At 33.1% G+C, this 18,581-nt stretch overlaps 1 protein-coding gene across 8 annotated transcripts in view; it reads left to right on the top strand.

Annotated features, from left to right (window-relative positions):
- LOC119068687 (ETS-like protein pointed) overlaps nt 1–18,581 on the top strand; it is a 112,885-nt gene that overhangs the window by 65,469 nt on the left and 28,835 nt on the right. For all 8 annotated transcript variants that reach the window (XM_037172367.1, XM_037172366.1, XM_037172372.1 and 5 more), the window contains 3 exons: nt 6,368–6,484; nt 12,777–12,980; nt 15,186–15,329. In XM_037172367.1, the coding sequence (XP_037028262.1) occupies nt 6,368–6,484; nt 12,777–12,980; nt 15,186–15,329 (465 nt within the window). The remainder of the gene's footprint in view (nt 1–6,367; nt 6,485–12,776; nt 12,981–15,185; nt 15,330–18,581) is intronic.

Here is an 18,581-nt window from a genome sequence, read left to right as displayed (position 1 = left end):
AAATAAATAATAAAAAAAAAATTATTGTGAACGGATCATTTTATAAACATTTTTACATAAAAACTTATTGTACAAGGTGCGTAATGTATGATGGCGATGAAATTGGTTAAAATTTATCGTATTGGACTATACCTGGAATTACGTAATATTTATGTATAATAATACAATATTGTGATGGTGTGATTGGTTCGATAATTTTTTTTTTTTAATTGTTTATTGAGCAAAAAGTCAATGAGTGGATCATTTAACCAATATGAACAAAAAATTTGTTTATTTTCGTCATTTTCAATAAATATTAAATAGACTTTTATGACGGTGTTGCATTAAAATTGTTTTGAAAATTAAACGGAAAATTTAAAAAGTGTCAGTTCCGACCGGAATTTCTTTCCGTTTTATATTTATTTTTTTGGTTACGTCTGGGATTTAAAATATTTTGCACAATTACAACCGGAAGATGATTAATTGTTTTTTGATCAGATGATCGAAGCAAAAATCCAAAGTAAACAAAATAAAAATAACTTAGCATTCACTTGATAGATAATTAGCGTCAGCAGGTGAACAACAGTTCGTCCATTCGGTACAGTTAAAGAAACGTAGAAAGGATTGAGAATATGAGTATCTACTCCAATGATATGATGTTTAAATGTGTCGTGTGAATTATTCGAAAGTTTTCCTGGATATTGTGGGGATCCCCACAAAAATCCAGGTGTGGCTTATGTGACTTATATTTTTGATGACCATTATAGATCAATTCTTACGCTGTCGATGATTAGGTATGAGTACTGTCAAACTTTTGGAATGATACATGATCGATTGAAGTAAACGCACAACTCTCGTTTCGACATATCAAGCATCTGACGCCATCTATTGTTGATATTCGATTGAGTCAATTTCAAATTAACTTTGAGACATTCGCCAAGGACTCATTTCGGATTAACTTTGATGTTTAAGATATTAAGATTAAGATCGAATATTTATTTGTGAATGAATTTTAGCAATAGATGGTGACTTCAACTTAATTTCAGCTAAAAGAATGAATTCCATGACTCCCATTCTGGACCTAATATTGAGAAATATTTCAGTAAATTTCACCAAATGTCACTGTAAAATTCACCAAAATTAGCGAGTTTGTTTGTTGAAATTTAGTGACATTTAGTGAAATAAATCTCAATATTAAGCCTTGTTCCCTAGGTGCAATCACATGATTCGATTCAACTATCACTAATCGAAATATCAAATTTTGAAATCTTTTGATTTCTTCTTCAACCGTCTGCTGGTTCTGACCCTAATGTATCACTTTAGTCAAGTCTAGTAGCGTGCAGCATCATTATCATCATCATTTTTTTTTAGAAAATAAAAATAAAAAATGGAAAACTTAAATGAATGGACATCAGCAATTTTTTCTAACTGTACGTAACAAGATACCACAATCATTTATTGGGTATGCCAGATCTCTGAGTGATATACATACATTCAGTGGTACATAAAACATTTGCTATTGAATTCATTTTACATTCATGAAAATTAACAATGATATATTGTTATAGTGTACTATGTAAAGTGGTTTCAATAATGACCGTAGTAATCTAGTCTCATTGTACAAATTAAGGGAGATCAATTTAAACCGCAACTAAACATCAATTTGTTGAATATATTTTCATTTTAACAATGCCTCCGAACATAAATTATGCATATAATGTTTTGGTCATGCGGTGTATATTTTATATGGGCACTTAAGAATCTTCTCATTTAGGATAGAGAAAAAAACACACACACAGCGTCAGAACAATGTTTTAACCTATTGCCAACAATCCATAATGTAATATTATGTCGACATGACCAACATGGAAAATTTTCCTGACTCTGTTTTCGGATTATGAAAAATTGATTTTTTCTTCTTCTCCATTGAAAACAATATAATTAAATTATCGATATAGCGAACCCTCCGCCAATACCATTTTCATCCAGTTAATATTCACGTTCTTAAAAACGAAAATGCTAAAAATCTCTGAAATCATATTTCATTCACTTTAATTCACAAATAAAACCCGCATTTCATTGCACATTTTATCGTCTAATTGAATTTCGCATTACACATTTTATATAAATGTAATTTCGCATTTTGCGATGGATAATTTTCTATTTGGGAAGCAATTTCATGTCGATTTACTTGTTTATTTTAAGGAAATATTTACGGAAATCTTTTGGCAACATTCATCGGATATTGCATATTTTGTCTTATTATGTTAGCGACAGAATTCTCTGTATTTTCAATTTGATTTCGTGTACCTTTTTTTCCTACACTTTTTTTTTCTCTTCGTTGGTGTGTCAGTACTGAGGAGAACTTCAACCACAGTTGTTATATATTTGTAATTTAACGTTCTATTTCAACGAAATGTGTCGTTCTTTATATGTTTATGTTTAAACACATTGGTTATTGGGAAGACTCAGAATTTTCCTTCATTTGATTATGTCTTTAGTATATTGGTCGTTAAGGTAATGGAAACAAGAGGGTCGGAATCTTAGCAAACATTACTCATGCTTATGATTTATAACTTCGTTCAACTGAAGAATGGCACTGTAATTATTATCACGTTAATCGTTCACTCAATCTCCAAATCTAAACGATTCCCATCAATGTCCAAAATCTATACTCATCACAGCCGTAAATTTACAAGCAGCTCAATTACATTAAATAATACAAAATAATGACGAGATCTTACAAACTAGTTTAATGAAAATATATAAACCATAAATTACACAACACATCAATGACCGCAATGTCAAAGCGATGTGACCTATCAAGTAGTTGTTGAATTTCTATTCGTTCAAAACTGAATCCTAATTCAATTAATTCGTGAATGTGTATTTTAATTATATTCAATTTAATATATATCGAGTGTATGGAAGTCGTTTAGACGGCTTGTTTTTTCAAATGAAAAATAAAATGTCATTTGAACAAGCGTACGGGATTGCGTTGAATGTGTAATTGGCGAACATTAACTGGCACTTGATGAGGAATATGTGCGTGAGTGTGTTTTTTTTTGTGTGTGGACTACATGTTGAATGAAGGGGTGAATGTCAATCATCTGCTGACAAATCTGTTGAATTGACCTATATATTCAATATGAATAATCTAGATTTGGAGAAACACTGCTTACGGGAAAGGATTATCGTGTACAGTCAGAGTAAACGAGTTGATCTGTTTTTGTAGACATTGAGAAGATTTTGGGTATTGTGTTGTTTTTAGACTATTCGTATGGCTGTCTCCATAGATCTCCTTTTTCATCATAAGATTTTCGGCATTAAGACCGTTGTCCCTTTCACTTCTTTCAATACCAGTGCAAGGGCGAGACCCAGCATCCTCCGAGTAGGGAGTAGGCCTTTTAACGTAGCGTCCTTTAAGTACTAGGTATCCTTTGTGAGGAATCGATTATAATAAGCATTAGTCACTGAAAAGGGATATCTTATATAGCGGAATGTATAACAAATATATTGAAGTAATAGATTTTGTATCAAACACTATTCCATACTTTATACAAGTGAGGCAACAGATTTAATGAAGATGAAGCCTTCGATCACTGAATTCAACAAACGATTATTTATTTTAGTGCTGAATTCTGCAATAGTTGAGAAAATGAATATTAAGTTGTTGATTATTTTCGAAAATTGACTAGAAAAACAATTCAATTTAAAACAATGTGCTAAAAATTCAAAATAATAAAAAAAAATCAATTGGTGAAAAAGTCATAATCATGACAAACGAATGGATTGAATGGGCTGGAGACAGCCGATTAAGAACACCTTTACGTGGCAGTTGCAATAATTTTATAAACAATAATTATAATAATAATAAAATTGTTGGCGGAATGGGACTTAAAGTGCATTCTGTGATGAAATCCATGCAACGACAAAATTTTACCAAAGGTAATTTAGAGTTAATGTTGGTGAATCCGAAAATTGTCAATCTTTTTTTTTCCTTGTTCTCGTTATTTTGTATTACCGTGCAAATTATCGAAACATCATCTGAAATTAAAAGTCCAATCCGTATTCTGTAGTTGGCATTTGGTAATTTTGTTTATTTTTTGTGAAATTTAAGTGGGGTTCAAGACGTTCCCACAATTCTTAATTTTATAATTTTACAATTCAAAGAATTAACTGACTCCAAACTGACGTCATTTTATTCTCTTTTTTTTTGTTTTACATATAATCATATTTTGATGAAGGTTCCAATAAAACCGTATAAATACAACAAACGAGAAATATATTGTGTACCCCTTAAAAATATAATCTTCGTTACGCTTGAGATATTCCAACAAGACTTGTGTGTAATTAGACTTTGTAAGAAATTTATGGTTTTAAAAGCGAAATCTTGTTGCTTGCTTTTTATACGAACACCGAATATCTTAGACATTTTAAAATGTATTGCAAGAATTGTCTGAAATATTTTATTTTTGTTATTCACAAAAGAATTGGATTCCCCATTAAAAAAAAGTTGCAAGTTCTATTGTGGAAAATTTACGAATGTGTTATGCAGAAAAGGATGGAAACAAAGAAAAATTCTAGTTTCAACAGACATGTGGATAGCCGGATTTTAACAAGTTTTTTGATTGTAAGCCTTGATTGTCGTTATGCGAGTCTTTTTCTGCTGTTTTCACACCATTTTGAACGTTTCAAATATTTTAATATATCGTATGTAGGAGAAGGCAGCAAACAAATCGGTTAGACTGTTCCTTTATGCCGTCTGGTCGTAAGAATTTTACCATTCATGCTCAAGAGAAAGACAGAGACATTTGCGACATTCGTCTTTCCGGTCTTTCCGGAAAATGTGTACTCCTTAAATATTCCCGTTACGAAAATTCGTTCTTAAAGAAGCACTTTTCTCTTCGATGATGTACTATGATTACATTATTTCACGTAAATACACAACCTCTACTTCTGACTTGTTTTTTCCTATGAAAGTTGGCAATCTGCAACATTAAAAGTACCAGCACTAATAATAGGAATCAAGTGTGTTTGCAATATAAGTGTCCATCTCCATACCCTTAATGTGGTAACTATTCATTTGTTTTGTTTGGAAGAGACAGCAAAAGACCCCCTGGATTTGAAAAAGTGACAAAACAATGTTCCTATCTTCGTGATATGCACAAATTCATATGACCTAAGTTCATTTAAACATCGACAAACAATCAAACCAATCTGTCTTTCAGATATGATGTGGAATAGACCATTTATCATCTTCGATTGTCGAGTTGTATTCATGAAAAACAGATTCCGCGAATACATATAATCAGATGATTAGTAGCACGCACAGAACGTATGTACGATATGCGAGACAATGTGCCAGCCATATTGCTGTCGAAATATCTTCGGTAAACTTATCTCACTCTTAATTATAGCCGTACACAACAAAAAGAAAAATAGTAGCGGGCCTCTACGGTGTGAGGCGTGCGACGAGTATGATTAAGTGTAACTCGAATACGGTCACGTAACGAAAACCATATCTCTTCTAAAATCTTTGAGACGTTTGTGTGGTTGTACTATATTCGCTGACTTATCAGCTACGACAAGGCTTGTGAATGATGATTAATTTAGTAGAAAATACTGCGAAATTGTGTCTATAGCCTTTCAATAAGCATTTTGTTTCTGTATTAAAGCCACTCGAAATTTTATGAATGAAAAGTATTTATGAATGAAATCTTATCTTCAAAAATACTATTCACGGTGCGTCAATGATTCTTTTTTTTCTTTTTTTAATTTTTTTTTTTGATGAGCCGTGATAATAAATCGTACCTTTCGTTTCGCATTTGCAGCAATTTTGATGTGTAAATTTCTTATCATTGTTTTGTGCTAAAGTTTTATCTTCGCTCATAAGTTTTTTTTTTGAATTTTTGTTTTATTGAACCGCTCGAATCAGATAACTTGGCAACTTATCTGATTCGCAGGTACATTTTTGATAAGTTCAACGAGATTTCTTTCTACAACTTCCTTTTCGATTGACAAAAAAATGAATTTATGAATGGAAATAAGATATAAAATTTGGAGCTATGGAGATAAGGAACGTAACAAACAAATTTCTTTTTGCCAATTTTTTTTGGCACATATTGATAAGAACACCTGTTCTTTCATCAGTCTGATTTATGTTGTTGAGTTATGAACTTCAATTCGTGGTACTCGGAATTAAATCGAATATGCTCAACTTTACAAGACGGTTAAGTGTCTTCAATAAATCAATTTGCATTGTATTGGTCTGCAATAGTGGTACTTGTTATTCTGTTAATAAAAAACCTGTCTCGGAATATTGTTATGCGTTTTATTTTCGATTTTATTGTGTGCAATAAAATAATATTTTTCTTTTCTGTTGTAGATGTGCCAACACAGATGCCACCTCTTACCCCTGGTACAAACAAAAAAATGATTGAAGTTCTTAAAGAATCTTTCAAATCATGGGAAGAAGCGGCACAAGACCGGAATATCACCAAAGGTAAATATTGTTTTTGTTTATCACATTTTTATTACACACTTACAAGCATAAAGGCATGTGGAAAACTGAACTATAGTTTGTTTGTGTTGCAACTTGAGTGTATATTGTGTCGGAAATTACGGCAAGTCTTTCCAATAAAAAAAAACTCGCAGCGAGATAATTTTTCCGAAGGCAGAACTTTTTTGAAGTTTTGTGTGTATTTGTTATGCGGTTGTGAGCTATTACGTTTCTGTTTATTTCTGATTTATTTAACGAAATTACACTGGAGTGTATGGTGGTTTTCAAACCGATTACGAAATACGAGTATTGCACCTGTCACGTCAATCTGATTCCAAAACGACCACTTACAGGTCAATACATTGTGTGGGATTCTTTTGAAAAACAGCCTACCGAAATCGGGCGTGTTTTCTAGTGGAACTTTTTATAGGTACCTAGAAAGGACTTCGACCCTAGAAGCCAAAACCACTTTCAAAAAAATTCTTCGAAGCTTTTATGGCTGGTGAAAGGTGATCGAAAGCCGAAAATTTTCACTTTTCTTACCATCATTTCTCCAGGTACACGAGCCGTACAGGGTCGTGTGGGGTGTCATTAGAAAGGTAATCACATGTACTATTGAGCCGAATAGAGACTCATTGGTTTTAAAATTAATCCGCACTGAAATATGTGCAGTTGAAGTTTTCAACAGAAAACTTGCACTTTTCTTACCAATATTTCTCTAGTTACACGAGCCGTACATGGTGGTGTGGGGTATCATTTGAAAGGTAATTTTATGTGCTTTTGTGCCAAATAGGGTCTTATGGGGTTTGGATGCATATGCGATGAAATATGGGCACTTAAACATTTCAACTTCTCATATTTCATCGTAGATGCTTTCAAACCCCCATAAGACCCTATTGGCCCAAAAGCACATAAAATTACCTTTCAAATGATACCCATGTACGGCTCGCGTAACTGGAGAAATATTGGTAAGAAAAGTGCAAGTTTTCGGTTGAAAACTTCAACTGCACATATTTTGTTAGTTTGCCAGGATCTTATGTGGAAGCAAATGAAATTATTCCCAATTACAAAGACACATCTTTATTCTCTGATGAATGTGTACAGAATGAGAAACTTAATAATTTAGATTACTGCGATCGAATGTTCTATTTGGGATATGTAAATGTCGACAACCAACACTCCTCCTCATTTACATTTCCCAGAATCACGTCCTATTTACTCCTCCTTAAACAAAACATATTTATTTTGACGTTCCAAATCTTCTCATTACGTACAGTCCGTTCGCAGTTTTGTCCGCAACGCCGATGATTATGTTGTTGTATTTCAATTTACCAATCGACTTGTTGAACTCAACCACATAGTTACGATCGGTTAATCTTGAAACAGACAGCACGCTTCCAACCAGTGACGGTATGTACAGAACATTATGTACAGTCAGAATTCTTATTCCACCATTTCCGTTTTCAAGCTTTAGTGTCACCGATCCAATTCCAAACGCTAACACGTATTGTCCATTTGCTATCTTGATTTTATTTCGATATGATTCGTCCAGCGTGTTGAAATATTTCTTATCATGGAATGCATGACGTGTACCGCCGGAATCCAAAATCAACTCATTCTCTCGAAGATTTCCGATGGACAGCCCGTAATCGTCCTTGTCGTTTAATTGAGCAACGTTCGCCGCCGAGCGATCTTCTTTGTCTCCAACATCGTTTTGTTTCTGCTTATTATTTTCGTTCAGTGTTTCGCTTTCTTTCTGACCTTGTTTCTCCAAGAATTTCTTGAACTGATGACAATACGGTTTGATATGTCCGGCCTTCTTGCAGAAGTGACATAAGTTGTTTTTGTCGATTGTTGAACTTGATGACACCATTGCAGATCCGCATTCGTTTGAATTTTCGACGCGTTCCATCAGACCACTTCGTGCCATTTTTAAGCGAATTTCGGAATCAACTTCAGATCTGATAAATTTCAGCAACAAACTTAACTGATCCTCGTTGTCGTTTTCATTGCGCAATTGATTAATCGATCTCTGCCACGCCTTGAGTATGTCATCCGGAAGTGCCGACTCGACCAATGGGTAGAGCATTGCGGCGTACTTATCGCTCGTAACGCCGAGTGATTCCAGTCCTCTCAGTTGAGATTGCAATTTGTCGTAGAGCGTTGATATTGTCGATTTTCGATTGTTTGAATTGTTCACGACCAACTTTAATAATTCTCTCACATACACCTCTACCAGAATCTTATCGTTTCCGAATCGGGATTTCAAGTATTTGATCGCTTTTGGGTAATTTTCGCTGGTCGGCGGAAAGCTCGTGACTAGGTCATGAGCTGCTGACTTCGGCACAGTCGCTTGGATGAGATACTGAAATTTGACTTCCGCTGACAACGTTTTATCTTCATCGATTCCTTTGAACTGGCTCCACCATCCTAACCATTCTATTGGATCACCACCGTATTTTTGAAGTTCTAATTTTGGTAGCTTATACTTCGACCGAATTTCCAGAGGCGTACGCACGTTATCAACGACTTCATGTCCCGAATGGTTACAACGTTCATCTTTTTCGAGCAATTCTTCGATTACAAAGTTTATGTCACCAAATTTATCTCGATATTCGAGAACCGAATTGAATTCCTCGGTGAATTCTTCCTCAGATGTCTCTTTTCGTAACAAATCGGATTGGATTTCTTCGTCGGCCTTTTCCAATAGTGAAAATCGATCGCTTAGTTTTGACTTCAATCGTTTTATCGCCAGCTGGTCGACCTCTTGTTGATTAGCTTCATTTTTCAATTCATTCCAGGTGCGCGTAAAAGCCGCTCTGATGGGTGCTCGCTTAGCCTTCAACGATGCCATTTCTATTGTGTTCTCTGAATATTTCACTATGTCTGGACCTATAACCTGTTAGTTTGCCAGGATCTTATGTGGAAGCAAATGAAATTATTCCCAATTACAAAGACACATCTTTATTCTCTGATGAATGTGTACAGAATGAGAAACTTAATAATTTAGATTACTGCGATCGAATGTTCTATTTGGGATATGTAAATGTCGACAACCAACATATTTCAGTGCGGATTAATTTTAAAACCAATGAGTCTCTATTCGGCTCAATAGTACATGTGATTACCTTTCTAATGACACCCCACACGACCGTGTACGGCTCGTGTACCCGGAGAAATTTTGGTAAGAAAAGTGCAAGTTCTCGGTTTTTGATCACCTTTCACCAGTCACAAAAGCTTCGAAGAATTTTTTTGAAAGTGGTTTTGGGTTGTAGGGTCGAAGTACTTTCTAGGCACATAGAAAAAAGTCCACTGGAAAATGCGTCCGATTTCGGTAGGCTGTTTTTCAAAAGAATCCCTCTGTCAGATTATTTTACTAATCAAAAACGGCGGCAGAAATGACACAGAACTAATGAAGGATATAATGGAGAAGTAGAAGTCCCTTTACGTTATAGTCAGCAGGTCATACCGACCGTATTGGCATGTCTTGCCCAGTGCAGTGGAGGGAATCAAAACAGATCTGGTGGTTTTATAAAAGCCAATCGATTAATAGCGCTACGAATATTAGAAAGATGGTGATTCTGAGTCTCTCTGAAGATGCGGAAATTTGGAAACGAGTTACCAACAAGTTTTCAAAGAAGAATCTTTCAGTTTTGCATTTCTTTATAATTTAGGATTGAACGCCACAGAGGAGTCAAATACTGGGGTTTACACGAAGAAAAGAGAGACTAACTGATAAAATGGCTAAAAGATTATTTAAGATAAGCTATCTATAACTTTTAAGCTTTTTGTTTCTTTATTTTTGTGTTTTTGAGACTTTCATTTTCACTAAATAAACCCTACACAGTACATATCGGTTATGGCAAAAAATATTATCTAAAATGTGACTTTGTGAGTGGGAAGAAATCCCATCGTATATTCTGTTGGTAGAAATCTTTTTTAAATTTTTCAATTTTCATAAAAGCCATGGTACGGAAACCAAATTTAAGAATCTCACCTCTAGCTAACTCATCAGTTGCATGAACGACGAGAAGAATAAGCGATGAGGGCAGACCAATTTGTACGTATATTACAATTTTGAGTCAAAACAAATGCGCTGAAAAAATTGAGAAAAGAAGTAACAGAATCGGTACTGTGTGTCAAAGGTCCATACCAAATTTACATTTAAAGTTTCGTACTTTTGCACCGATAATTATCATCGATGTGAATTCATATTTGGTTTGTCCTTATAAAGAGAAATTTAAGTAATATAGCCGGTGGATCACAATTGACTATCGTAGAGTAATTCGTTTCGAATCGTGTTAGGTGACTTTAGTTAGGTGACCTGAATCGGAGAATGACTCCTAACACAATCAAATGAAGTTCAGGTTGCAAGAGGAAAAAACATGACCTGACATCCGATTTTTGATAATTAAAACTGATTTTTGAATTACTGAAACGTTTATTCTAACCCAGCGAACGAAGTACTTTTTCCGAAAACATACTTGTTGCGTTAAGTTCAAGCAAAATGTAAGATAAACCGGCTTTTTACGTCCGGTTAAATGGCGCAAGAATTGGCCGGTTAACCGGTATTTCGGTTCGGTTCCAATGTGAATGGCATAAGATGATTCTTAAAATAATGGTTCACCGTGCTATGACATCATATTCATCCTGCCAAAGTACTAAAACGAATATAAATTGAATCGTAAAGGGGGTTTTCCTCTATGTTTTCCTCTGTGTTATCCTCGATGTTTTCCGGTATGTACCGCTTTCTTGTACATAATTTATTTGTAGATAAATTTACGGAAATGTGAAACCTTGATGTTCCATTTTTAATTACAGCTTCGATCAGATAAAGAATAAAAAAAATCAATAAAGAGAGTGGTTCGTGGTTGTTCCATTTCGAATCTATTGATAACATATTGAATACCATTCTATTCTGAACTAGGACAAGAGAGCACAATATCAGCAAACATTTACGTGGCTTTTCTTTTGTATGTACAAAGAAGAAAGTTGTGTACCTGTAGTAAATTGGTCCCTTCATCTACGCTTGCACGTAATACCAGATGTTTTTATACCTAAATGTCGTCTAACCGTTAGCTACCGAGTAAAGTTTAAAACTACAGCGAAATATGTGCTGTGGAATTTAGAAATTGTTAAATAATTGAGTTATCAAGAAAAATGATGTTGATGACATTTACGTGATATGTGCTCAATTGATGTTTACTTGCTAGAAATATGTGCCATCAATTTTTATATAATTCTTTGATATCACAACAATGTTCACTGCAATTTTGTTACTCATCATACTTACATACATCTAACGTTAATTTAATTGTTTTCTTTTGCTGAAAATAGAAGACAGAAGACTGACGCAGGTAATTCTTTTTATGGACACGTAACATTTTTATAAATTTTTGTTTATTTTTGATAGTTTTTTTTCACGTTTTTGCCTCGTTTCTGGTTACTCATAATTTAGAATCTTCACACGAAAGTTTCGACTTCTCAATGAAATTCCATTGGAACTATGAAGTTTATGTTTCGTAGTGTTAAGGTAACAATTCGAACAAAGAATTTGGGACTAACAACGGTTTCTGAAAATATATCCCAGGTTTAAACATAATTTTGTTCAAAACTAGATCTTTTGACAGTGTAAGTCTCTTCCTTGGAATCATAAGAAGAATTTGTCGTTACCGTTTAGTTGCGTGACTTCGTGTCATGTTAAATTATTCTCAATAATTAAAATTAGGAAAATAGATCTCAAGTGGCATAGGGTGCAAGCAAATCATAGAGCTCTCACGCTTTCAAAGTCCAACTGCTGTGGGAGGCCTAAGCAGTTTTTGAATTTAGGCATTTCGTCATTTTGTAGCAATAAGCACTAAAATTGAATGTATGGAAAATCAGGCCGTCACTTTTTTCGCCACCGTTTTCTCGTCGATGTTCGAAAATTGACCGGCACACGCAGTTAGTAATGAATGAAAGACAAATAAACGTTCATATATTTACTCAGCAAAAGTAAAGATTCGATTAAATTTTTCCCAAAAACAGAAATGTTTCCTCCACTATTAACAATAACTTTCATTCATTTTCACCTTAAGAAAATCAATGTTCACGAAGGAAAACTAGTCCTCATCCTCTCATCATCGTCCCTATTGAATGGACGACAACTGATTTTGAATGTGAAAAGATATTTTGTCTTTGTAATTATTGGTGTCGTCATTTCTTTACAATATTTATTTAAAAAAAAGTTTTTCTTTAACAATCTCATATGTAAAATGACCAATTAACAGTTGACCAATTTTTCTCTTCCCAACAGACCCAAAACAATGGACAGAAGATCATGTGGTACTATGGTTAGATTGGGCAAAAGGTGAATTTTGCCTGGATTCGTCCGTAAAGGATTCGTTTTCAAAAATGCGTGGCCGTGATATGATAGCACTAGGTCGTGAAGAATTTTTACGAATAGCACCCCCATTTACTGGTGATATACTATGGGAACATTTAGAAATTTTACAAAAAGGTAAGTATTTGGCATTGAAAAATCAAAATTTAATTTTTCATTTTTTGTTCAAGTCTGGTAGGCACACATTTTCGACCAATTTAAATTCACATTAAAATCGGCTGAATGAGAATGTCCTTAATTAAAGCCACTTAGAAGTGATTTAGCGGATTTTGTTGTTGTTGTGATTTTTGTTTTCATACCATAAGCTACTTTGCATTATTATGCTGGTAGACGAAAATTGCTTGTGATTTTTATTTGTTTAGCTCTCCGAGTCACAGATTTTCTTAAGTATTTCATTCATGTCAAACAATAAGAGGTTTTATTAAATTTGTGCAGGCCCATGACACTTTAGATGGTGTGCTGTACATGTAATATGTTATTTATGTGACCCGACCAGTCAATGTTATTATGCTCTTTCAGTTCATTGATAATCATTCGGCCTCTTGTATTTTATGCGTTTATTATTCGAGAGACTTCCATCAATCATTGCATTTGAAGTTTATTATATATCAGTTATGAATTGTAATCAAATTACAATAAATTTTCATTGCTGGTTGACTTAATTGCACAATATGTTGTTTGAGAGGCCGTCACTGTGATTTAAATTTTTTTTCAATAAAACATTGGCACACTCAAATGGTTCAGCTCTAATTTTTATCCAAAATGCTAAATTTGACCGAAACGATTTGAAATACATTATTTGTCACATTATATGCATTACGGTTACATACACCGGTCAGTTCATTTTAAAATCGAAAAAGTAGAAAACGACACCCAACTAGAGACCATACTGTTGACCCAAAATTGAAATTTCCATTTTGCTTTTTTTCTGTCTCTATTTCAATTCATTGCTATACACAAACACTGTATGTGTAGAGTACTGTTGCCATCCATGACTAAGAATCTAAATATCCAATCAGATATTACAGAGATTCGAAACGCACATTTTTTTTGTTCAAATATAATTTCACTGAATTTAAATAACAATGGAACACACGAACCGCGACATCCAATAAAATCGTTCAACATGTCTAACTTCTTTGAATTAAATTCTTTTTTATAATTTTTTTTTGTGAATATAACCGAGGCACAAAAAATGAGTGTGTACTCGCCAGTCATTGTCATTCAAATTAATATCTTTTTGCATTTAAATGTAATGTACGAATGTACATAATATGCTGGATGATAATACATACATATATGTACGCTTTAAATAATGTGTGTTGATCGAAGCATATAATTTTCTCTAACCCTTCGGCTACAATATAAAGTAGGAAAAAAGGGAGTCTTAAAGGTAAATAAACTTTACTGCAAAAGAATTTTGTTTTGTGAAAACGGTTCTTCCGCTACTTCATACAAGACTTGTTCATTGCATGCATAAGTAAAAGTACAGTGAAACCGAATACCATATCCCTATTTGCCTATTTTCCAGTTATTTCGCTTCCATTCAATTGCATTTAGATTCGGTTTATGTAAACGTAAATTACGTTATCCCCTTGTATGTGTCGGGATTGATACTTGTTGCATTTGAAAATATTTTTATTTTCATGTTAAATCATTCAGTTCTTTGAGGGAATTCAACTCCCTCCTCGTTTCATATAGCATACACGGCTGAATAAGCTGGATCAAACAGTGGTAATTGGTTGGACGTTTGTTGCATCGAATTTTGATTACGGAAAAAAGTGTCATCAGTTGGTGGAATTTTATTGGTTTTTTCCACAGGGTTTCTCTAACGTTCTCGTTCCTTTGTCATTTATTCGGACAAAATAATACCTTCTGGCGAATCGATGAACAGAGACCTTCCGTACATTCTGTAAAATTGTGTTTTACCTCTTTCTACTACTTTTTTTTTCACATACTCTCCGTCCATTCAAAGGACGATAGCGTCGCCAGTAAAAATTGCTGCAAATTTGTTTTTCTACAAGCACAAACAGTGAACGATATAGGGGCTTGTAAATTTAATTTTAACATCGTTCAAGAAGCAATTCAATTGGATTACAATATGATGATGTTATGTTGTTCATTGTGACTTTTTTTATGCATAAAAAGATTGTGTGCACAACAAGTAAGCTCGCCGTTGATACATACACTTTTTTTGATTAAATTAGGACCGACTGTAAAGTGGGTACATACAGTGAAGAGAACTTTGCTTTATTGAGTTTGATTAAATTTGTTTTCATCAATTTTTTTTCTCTCTCTCTCTTTCTGTCCCCGGGTGTATAGATTGTGAAAAATCATTAGAAAATGTACCTTCAACTGTGTACGGTTCTACGGTATGCGGACCTGAAATATCGGACTATTTAGGACATCAAAGACTGGCATCGAATCAACATGATTTCAATGAAAAAAGTTTTTCAGTTCCAAGTGGTGAGTTAATTTATTTATTTTATCTATTTGTGAAAAATAAATGGTGAAGTATTATGCACATTAGGTATAATATTTAAGGGGGGAGAAAAAAAACGGTAATAATAAAACGTAAAAATGTGATTTAATGACATTCTGTCACAGTTCGTTGTGTATAAACCATTAAACGATGCATCCCATCAACTGAGGTCAAAATATCCAACTGGCTTCTAATATTACTTCCAATTATGTTTCATTGTGGCAACATGAAAATTGCCTTCGAAACAGTTGAACCATTAACTTTTTGTATTTTCATGTGATATGTGGAAAAAGAGCATTGAATTGAAAACGTTAAAAACAAAAGCGAAATAACAAAAAAAAATAATATAAAATTCGAAAAAAAATCAAATAAATAAAACACTCGTATGCATATCATCATTTTCAGTATGTTCATGGTTGAGTTCATTTAAAACAAAGAGTTTCTATACACTGCATGATTTTGAAGAGTTTTATTTTTTTGTTGTTGTTGTTTTGTTCAAAAAGGTATTAAAAAGAGCTGTGTTTTTGTTTCGTTATAAAATGAATCATTTTTTCAAAATAAATTAATTTTAAATTTTTGGTACTATAACGACACATTAATTTAATTGATATAATCATAAATTAGAAGTGGCTGTCACCTTTATATGGTACCTCTTTTTCGAAAACTTCTTTTTGAGAAATTTTGTTTGTAAAATGTTATGAGAAGGAAAGCTATGTTTTTATTACTATCGCCTGTGGTTATTCGGTTAAACTGCAGAAATTACTCAACCAGTAACCAATAAACAACAGAGACTAAACATTAAAAAAAAGGACAGAAAAAGGACTATTAACCTTGTACGGAATAGCTCACAGCCATCCCCATTTTTTTCAATGGAAGGGAAAAATATTATCGCTTTAAAATCGATGAGTCTGTCTAATTATTCGCAATATCGTAATGTACAAGACCCATGGACAATTTTGACAAATCAATTTCTCCAATCTTTTCAAATTTCTCAAAAAATTTCTCAAAATATAAACTCTTTCCCCTCAATTTTTAGACATCAACATAAACTACACACTCTGCTACAGTTTGTTTTTGGTGGCTCAGTTTCAACCAGAGATGAATGTACTTAATTTTTTGCCAAACAGCCCAAAATGTAGATTTTTTCCCATATTATTTTCAATTTAGTTGTTTCCTTGTGGTCCAAATTGTGTCCCACATATTTTCTTTCATTTACGCATACGTCAGTTTTCAATTACCCTAGGTCAGATGATAATGCTCTGTCGTTTTCCCTTTATTTAACGTCAACAATACACTCTCCAGACATGTAAGGTAGAAAGGGGTATGGGTTTGCCAAAATGTAGCAGTTCGTGATTTGGACATGGCAAATATGTGGAAAATTTGCTTTTTCGAATTGTAATTTGTGTATTAGAGCTACGAAAATCAAAGTACGTTGTGATATAATTAAGAAAACATTTTCCAATTTTTCTTCTTCGAATTTTGCCAAATTTTTCTAAATTTTCTTAAAACTAATTTTCGAAAAATATGGAAAAATATGGGAAAATGTGGGAAAATTGAAGAAAATATATGAAATAACTTTCAAAAAAATAGCACCTGATCTATAGTTATCCGCTATGGTTCATACCATCTCAACAAGTGCAAAACCGAAGTCTTTCTAGGATACCTTCTTTCGTTTAATAATCACCGATCACTTTGACGAAAGATGAACACATTTCACATTTAATGTCCATTACAAAATAAATAAATAAATAAAAAAAACTGAACATTGCCGTATAATTTTCTATGATCAACATCTATAGTCAATTTTATTGGTACACTCTCGTAATGGTTAGCAATTTTATTTTTAATTGTGTCTATCTATGCAGTATCTGGTAATAATATATAAATAGAAAAAAAGACCAAACTAATTATTGCAAAGCGGATAAAAGAAATTATTCTGCGTTAACATGCATTGTATGGGCAAGTTCAATATACCGGATGATCACAATATTACAGTCGCTAGCATCCATTCAGTTAACTTTTTTTTTAAATAAAAAAAAGTAAAATTTTGTCTCCTATATGCCATTCATGGAAATTCTATTCGCCAGCAAGAAATTTTTTTAGATAATTTTCATAATAAAAATTATTAGAATTAAATTGTGCGCTTGGAATGGAATTAGTAAAAATAGGGGAAAAAATAAAGAAAGAAGTGTACAGCTCTCTCTCGGCCGCGCGCCGATACATTAAATGAAAATGTTTATGCCCATTATCAATGTGATAGAAAATATATATATTTTATTGGGTCAATCACTGCAGGGTATTATGAAAAACAGTTGCGAGATGGCTGTGATTAATGATATTTTTTGCATATTAAAATTATTTCTTCCTCTTCAGTTTCTACGGGTTTAGTGTATGGTATATGTGGGGCCATTATAAAGTGTTTCTATTTCTTTTATAAGCTTTTTTTTTAAACTTCTTTTCAACTTCTTTCATTTTAAAATAAATATTTATGTGATTATGGAAAATAATCTACATTAAAATCGAAACAACTCGCATAAATTAAATGATTTTCTAATTGGATCGGTTTATATTAAAATTTACGTTAAAATTATGGGATGATTAAAAGCCCACCGATTCATTGTATATATTAGTTATGCGGAATTTGTGTGTATATGTGTCCTATTAACATTACGCACACGTGATGGTAATCTTTGTTTTCCAAAGAAGCAACAATTTATGCAAAAAACACCAAATTTTCGGTAATATTATTTTTTACCCATTGTTTATATTATGTCCCGAAAAATAGCCTCCAATCGAAATTGAATTGATTTTTTTATTTCATTTTCACAATAATTTTCTCATTTAACCTTAGCACATGTCACGCATGTAGGTTTTCTGTTGGGCAACACTTTTCATTTTTTTATTTATTTATTTTGATTTTTTTTTATTTCATAAAAATTAAAATTTAATGGCGGCTGAACATGTTAAATATATAGAGACTGAAGTCACTGGTAAAATAGTAGCCTACATGTTTCTTAGACCAAAACGATGAAGATTGTACGATGACGTAATATTATATTTTAGAGTTTTTTTTTATTGTTATAAATGCAAAGCTATATAGGATAGTCCATGATATGTTAAATTTGTAATGTATGCTGTAATTGATTTGATTTGTGAGTAGATGATATGAATGAAGATTTATATTTATATACGTTGGAAAAAAAATACGAAGAAATAATGTTGCGGGTTAAAGTAAG

The sequence above is a fragment of the Bradysia coprophila genome (assembly GCF_014529535.1).
Source record: "Bradysia coprophila strain Holo2 chromosome X unlocalized genomic scaffold, BU_Bcop_v1 contig_20, whole genome shotgun sequence".
Taxonomy (NCBI): Eukaryota; Metazoa; Arthropoda; class Insecta; order Diptera; family Sciaridae; genus Bradysia; species Bradysia coprophila.
The sequence above is the reverse complement of the archived record's forward strand: the minus strand, read 5'-3'. Positions and strand labels throughout refer to the sequence as shown.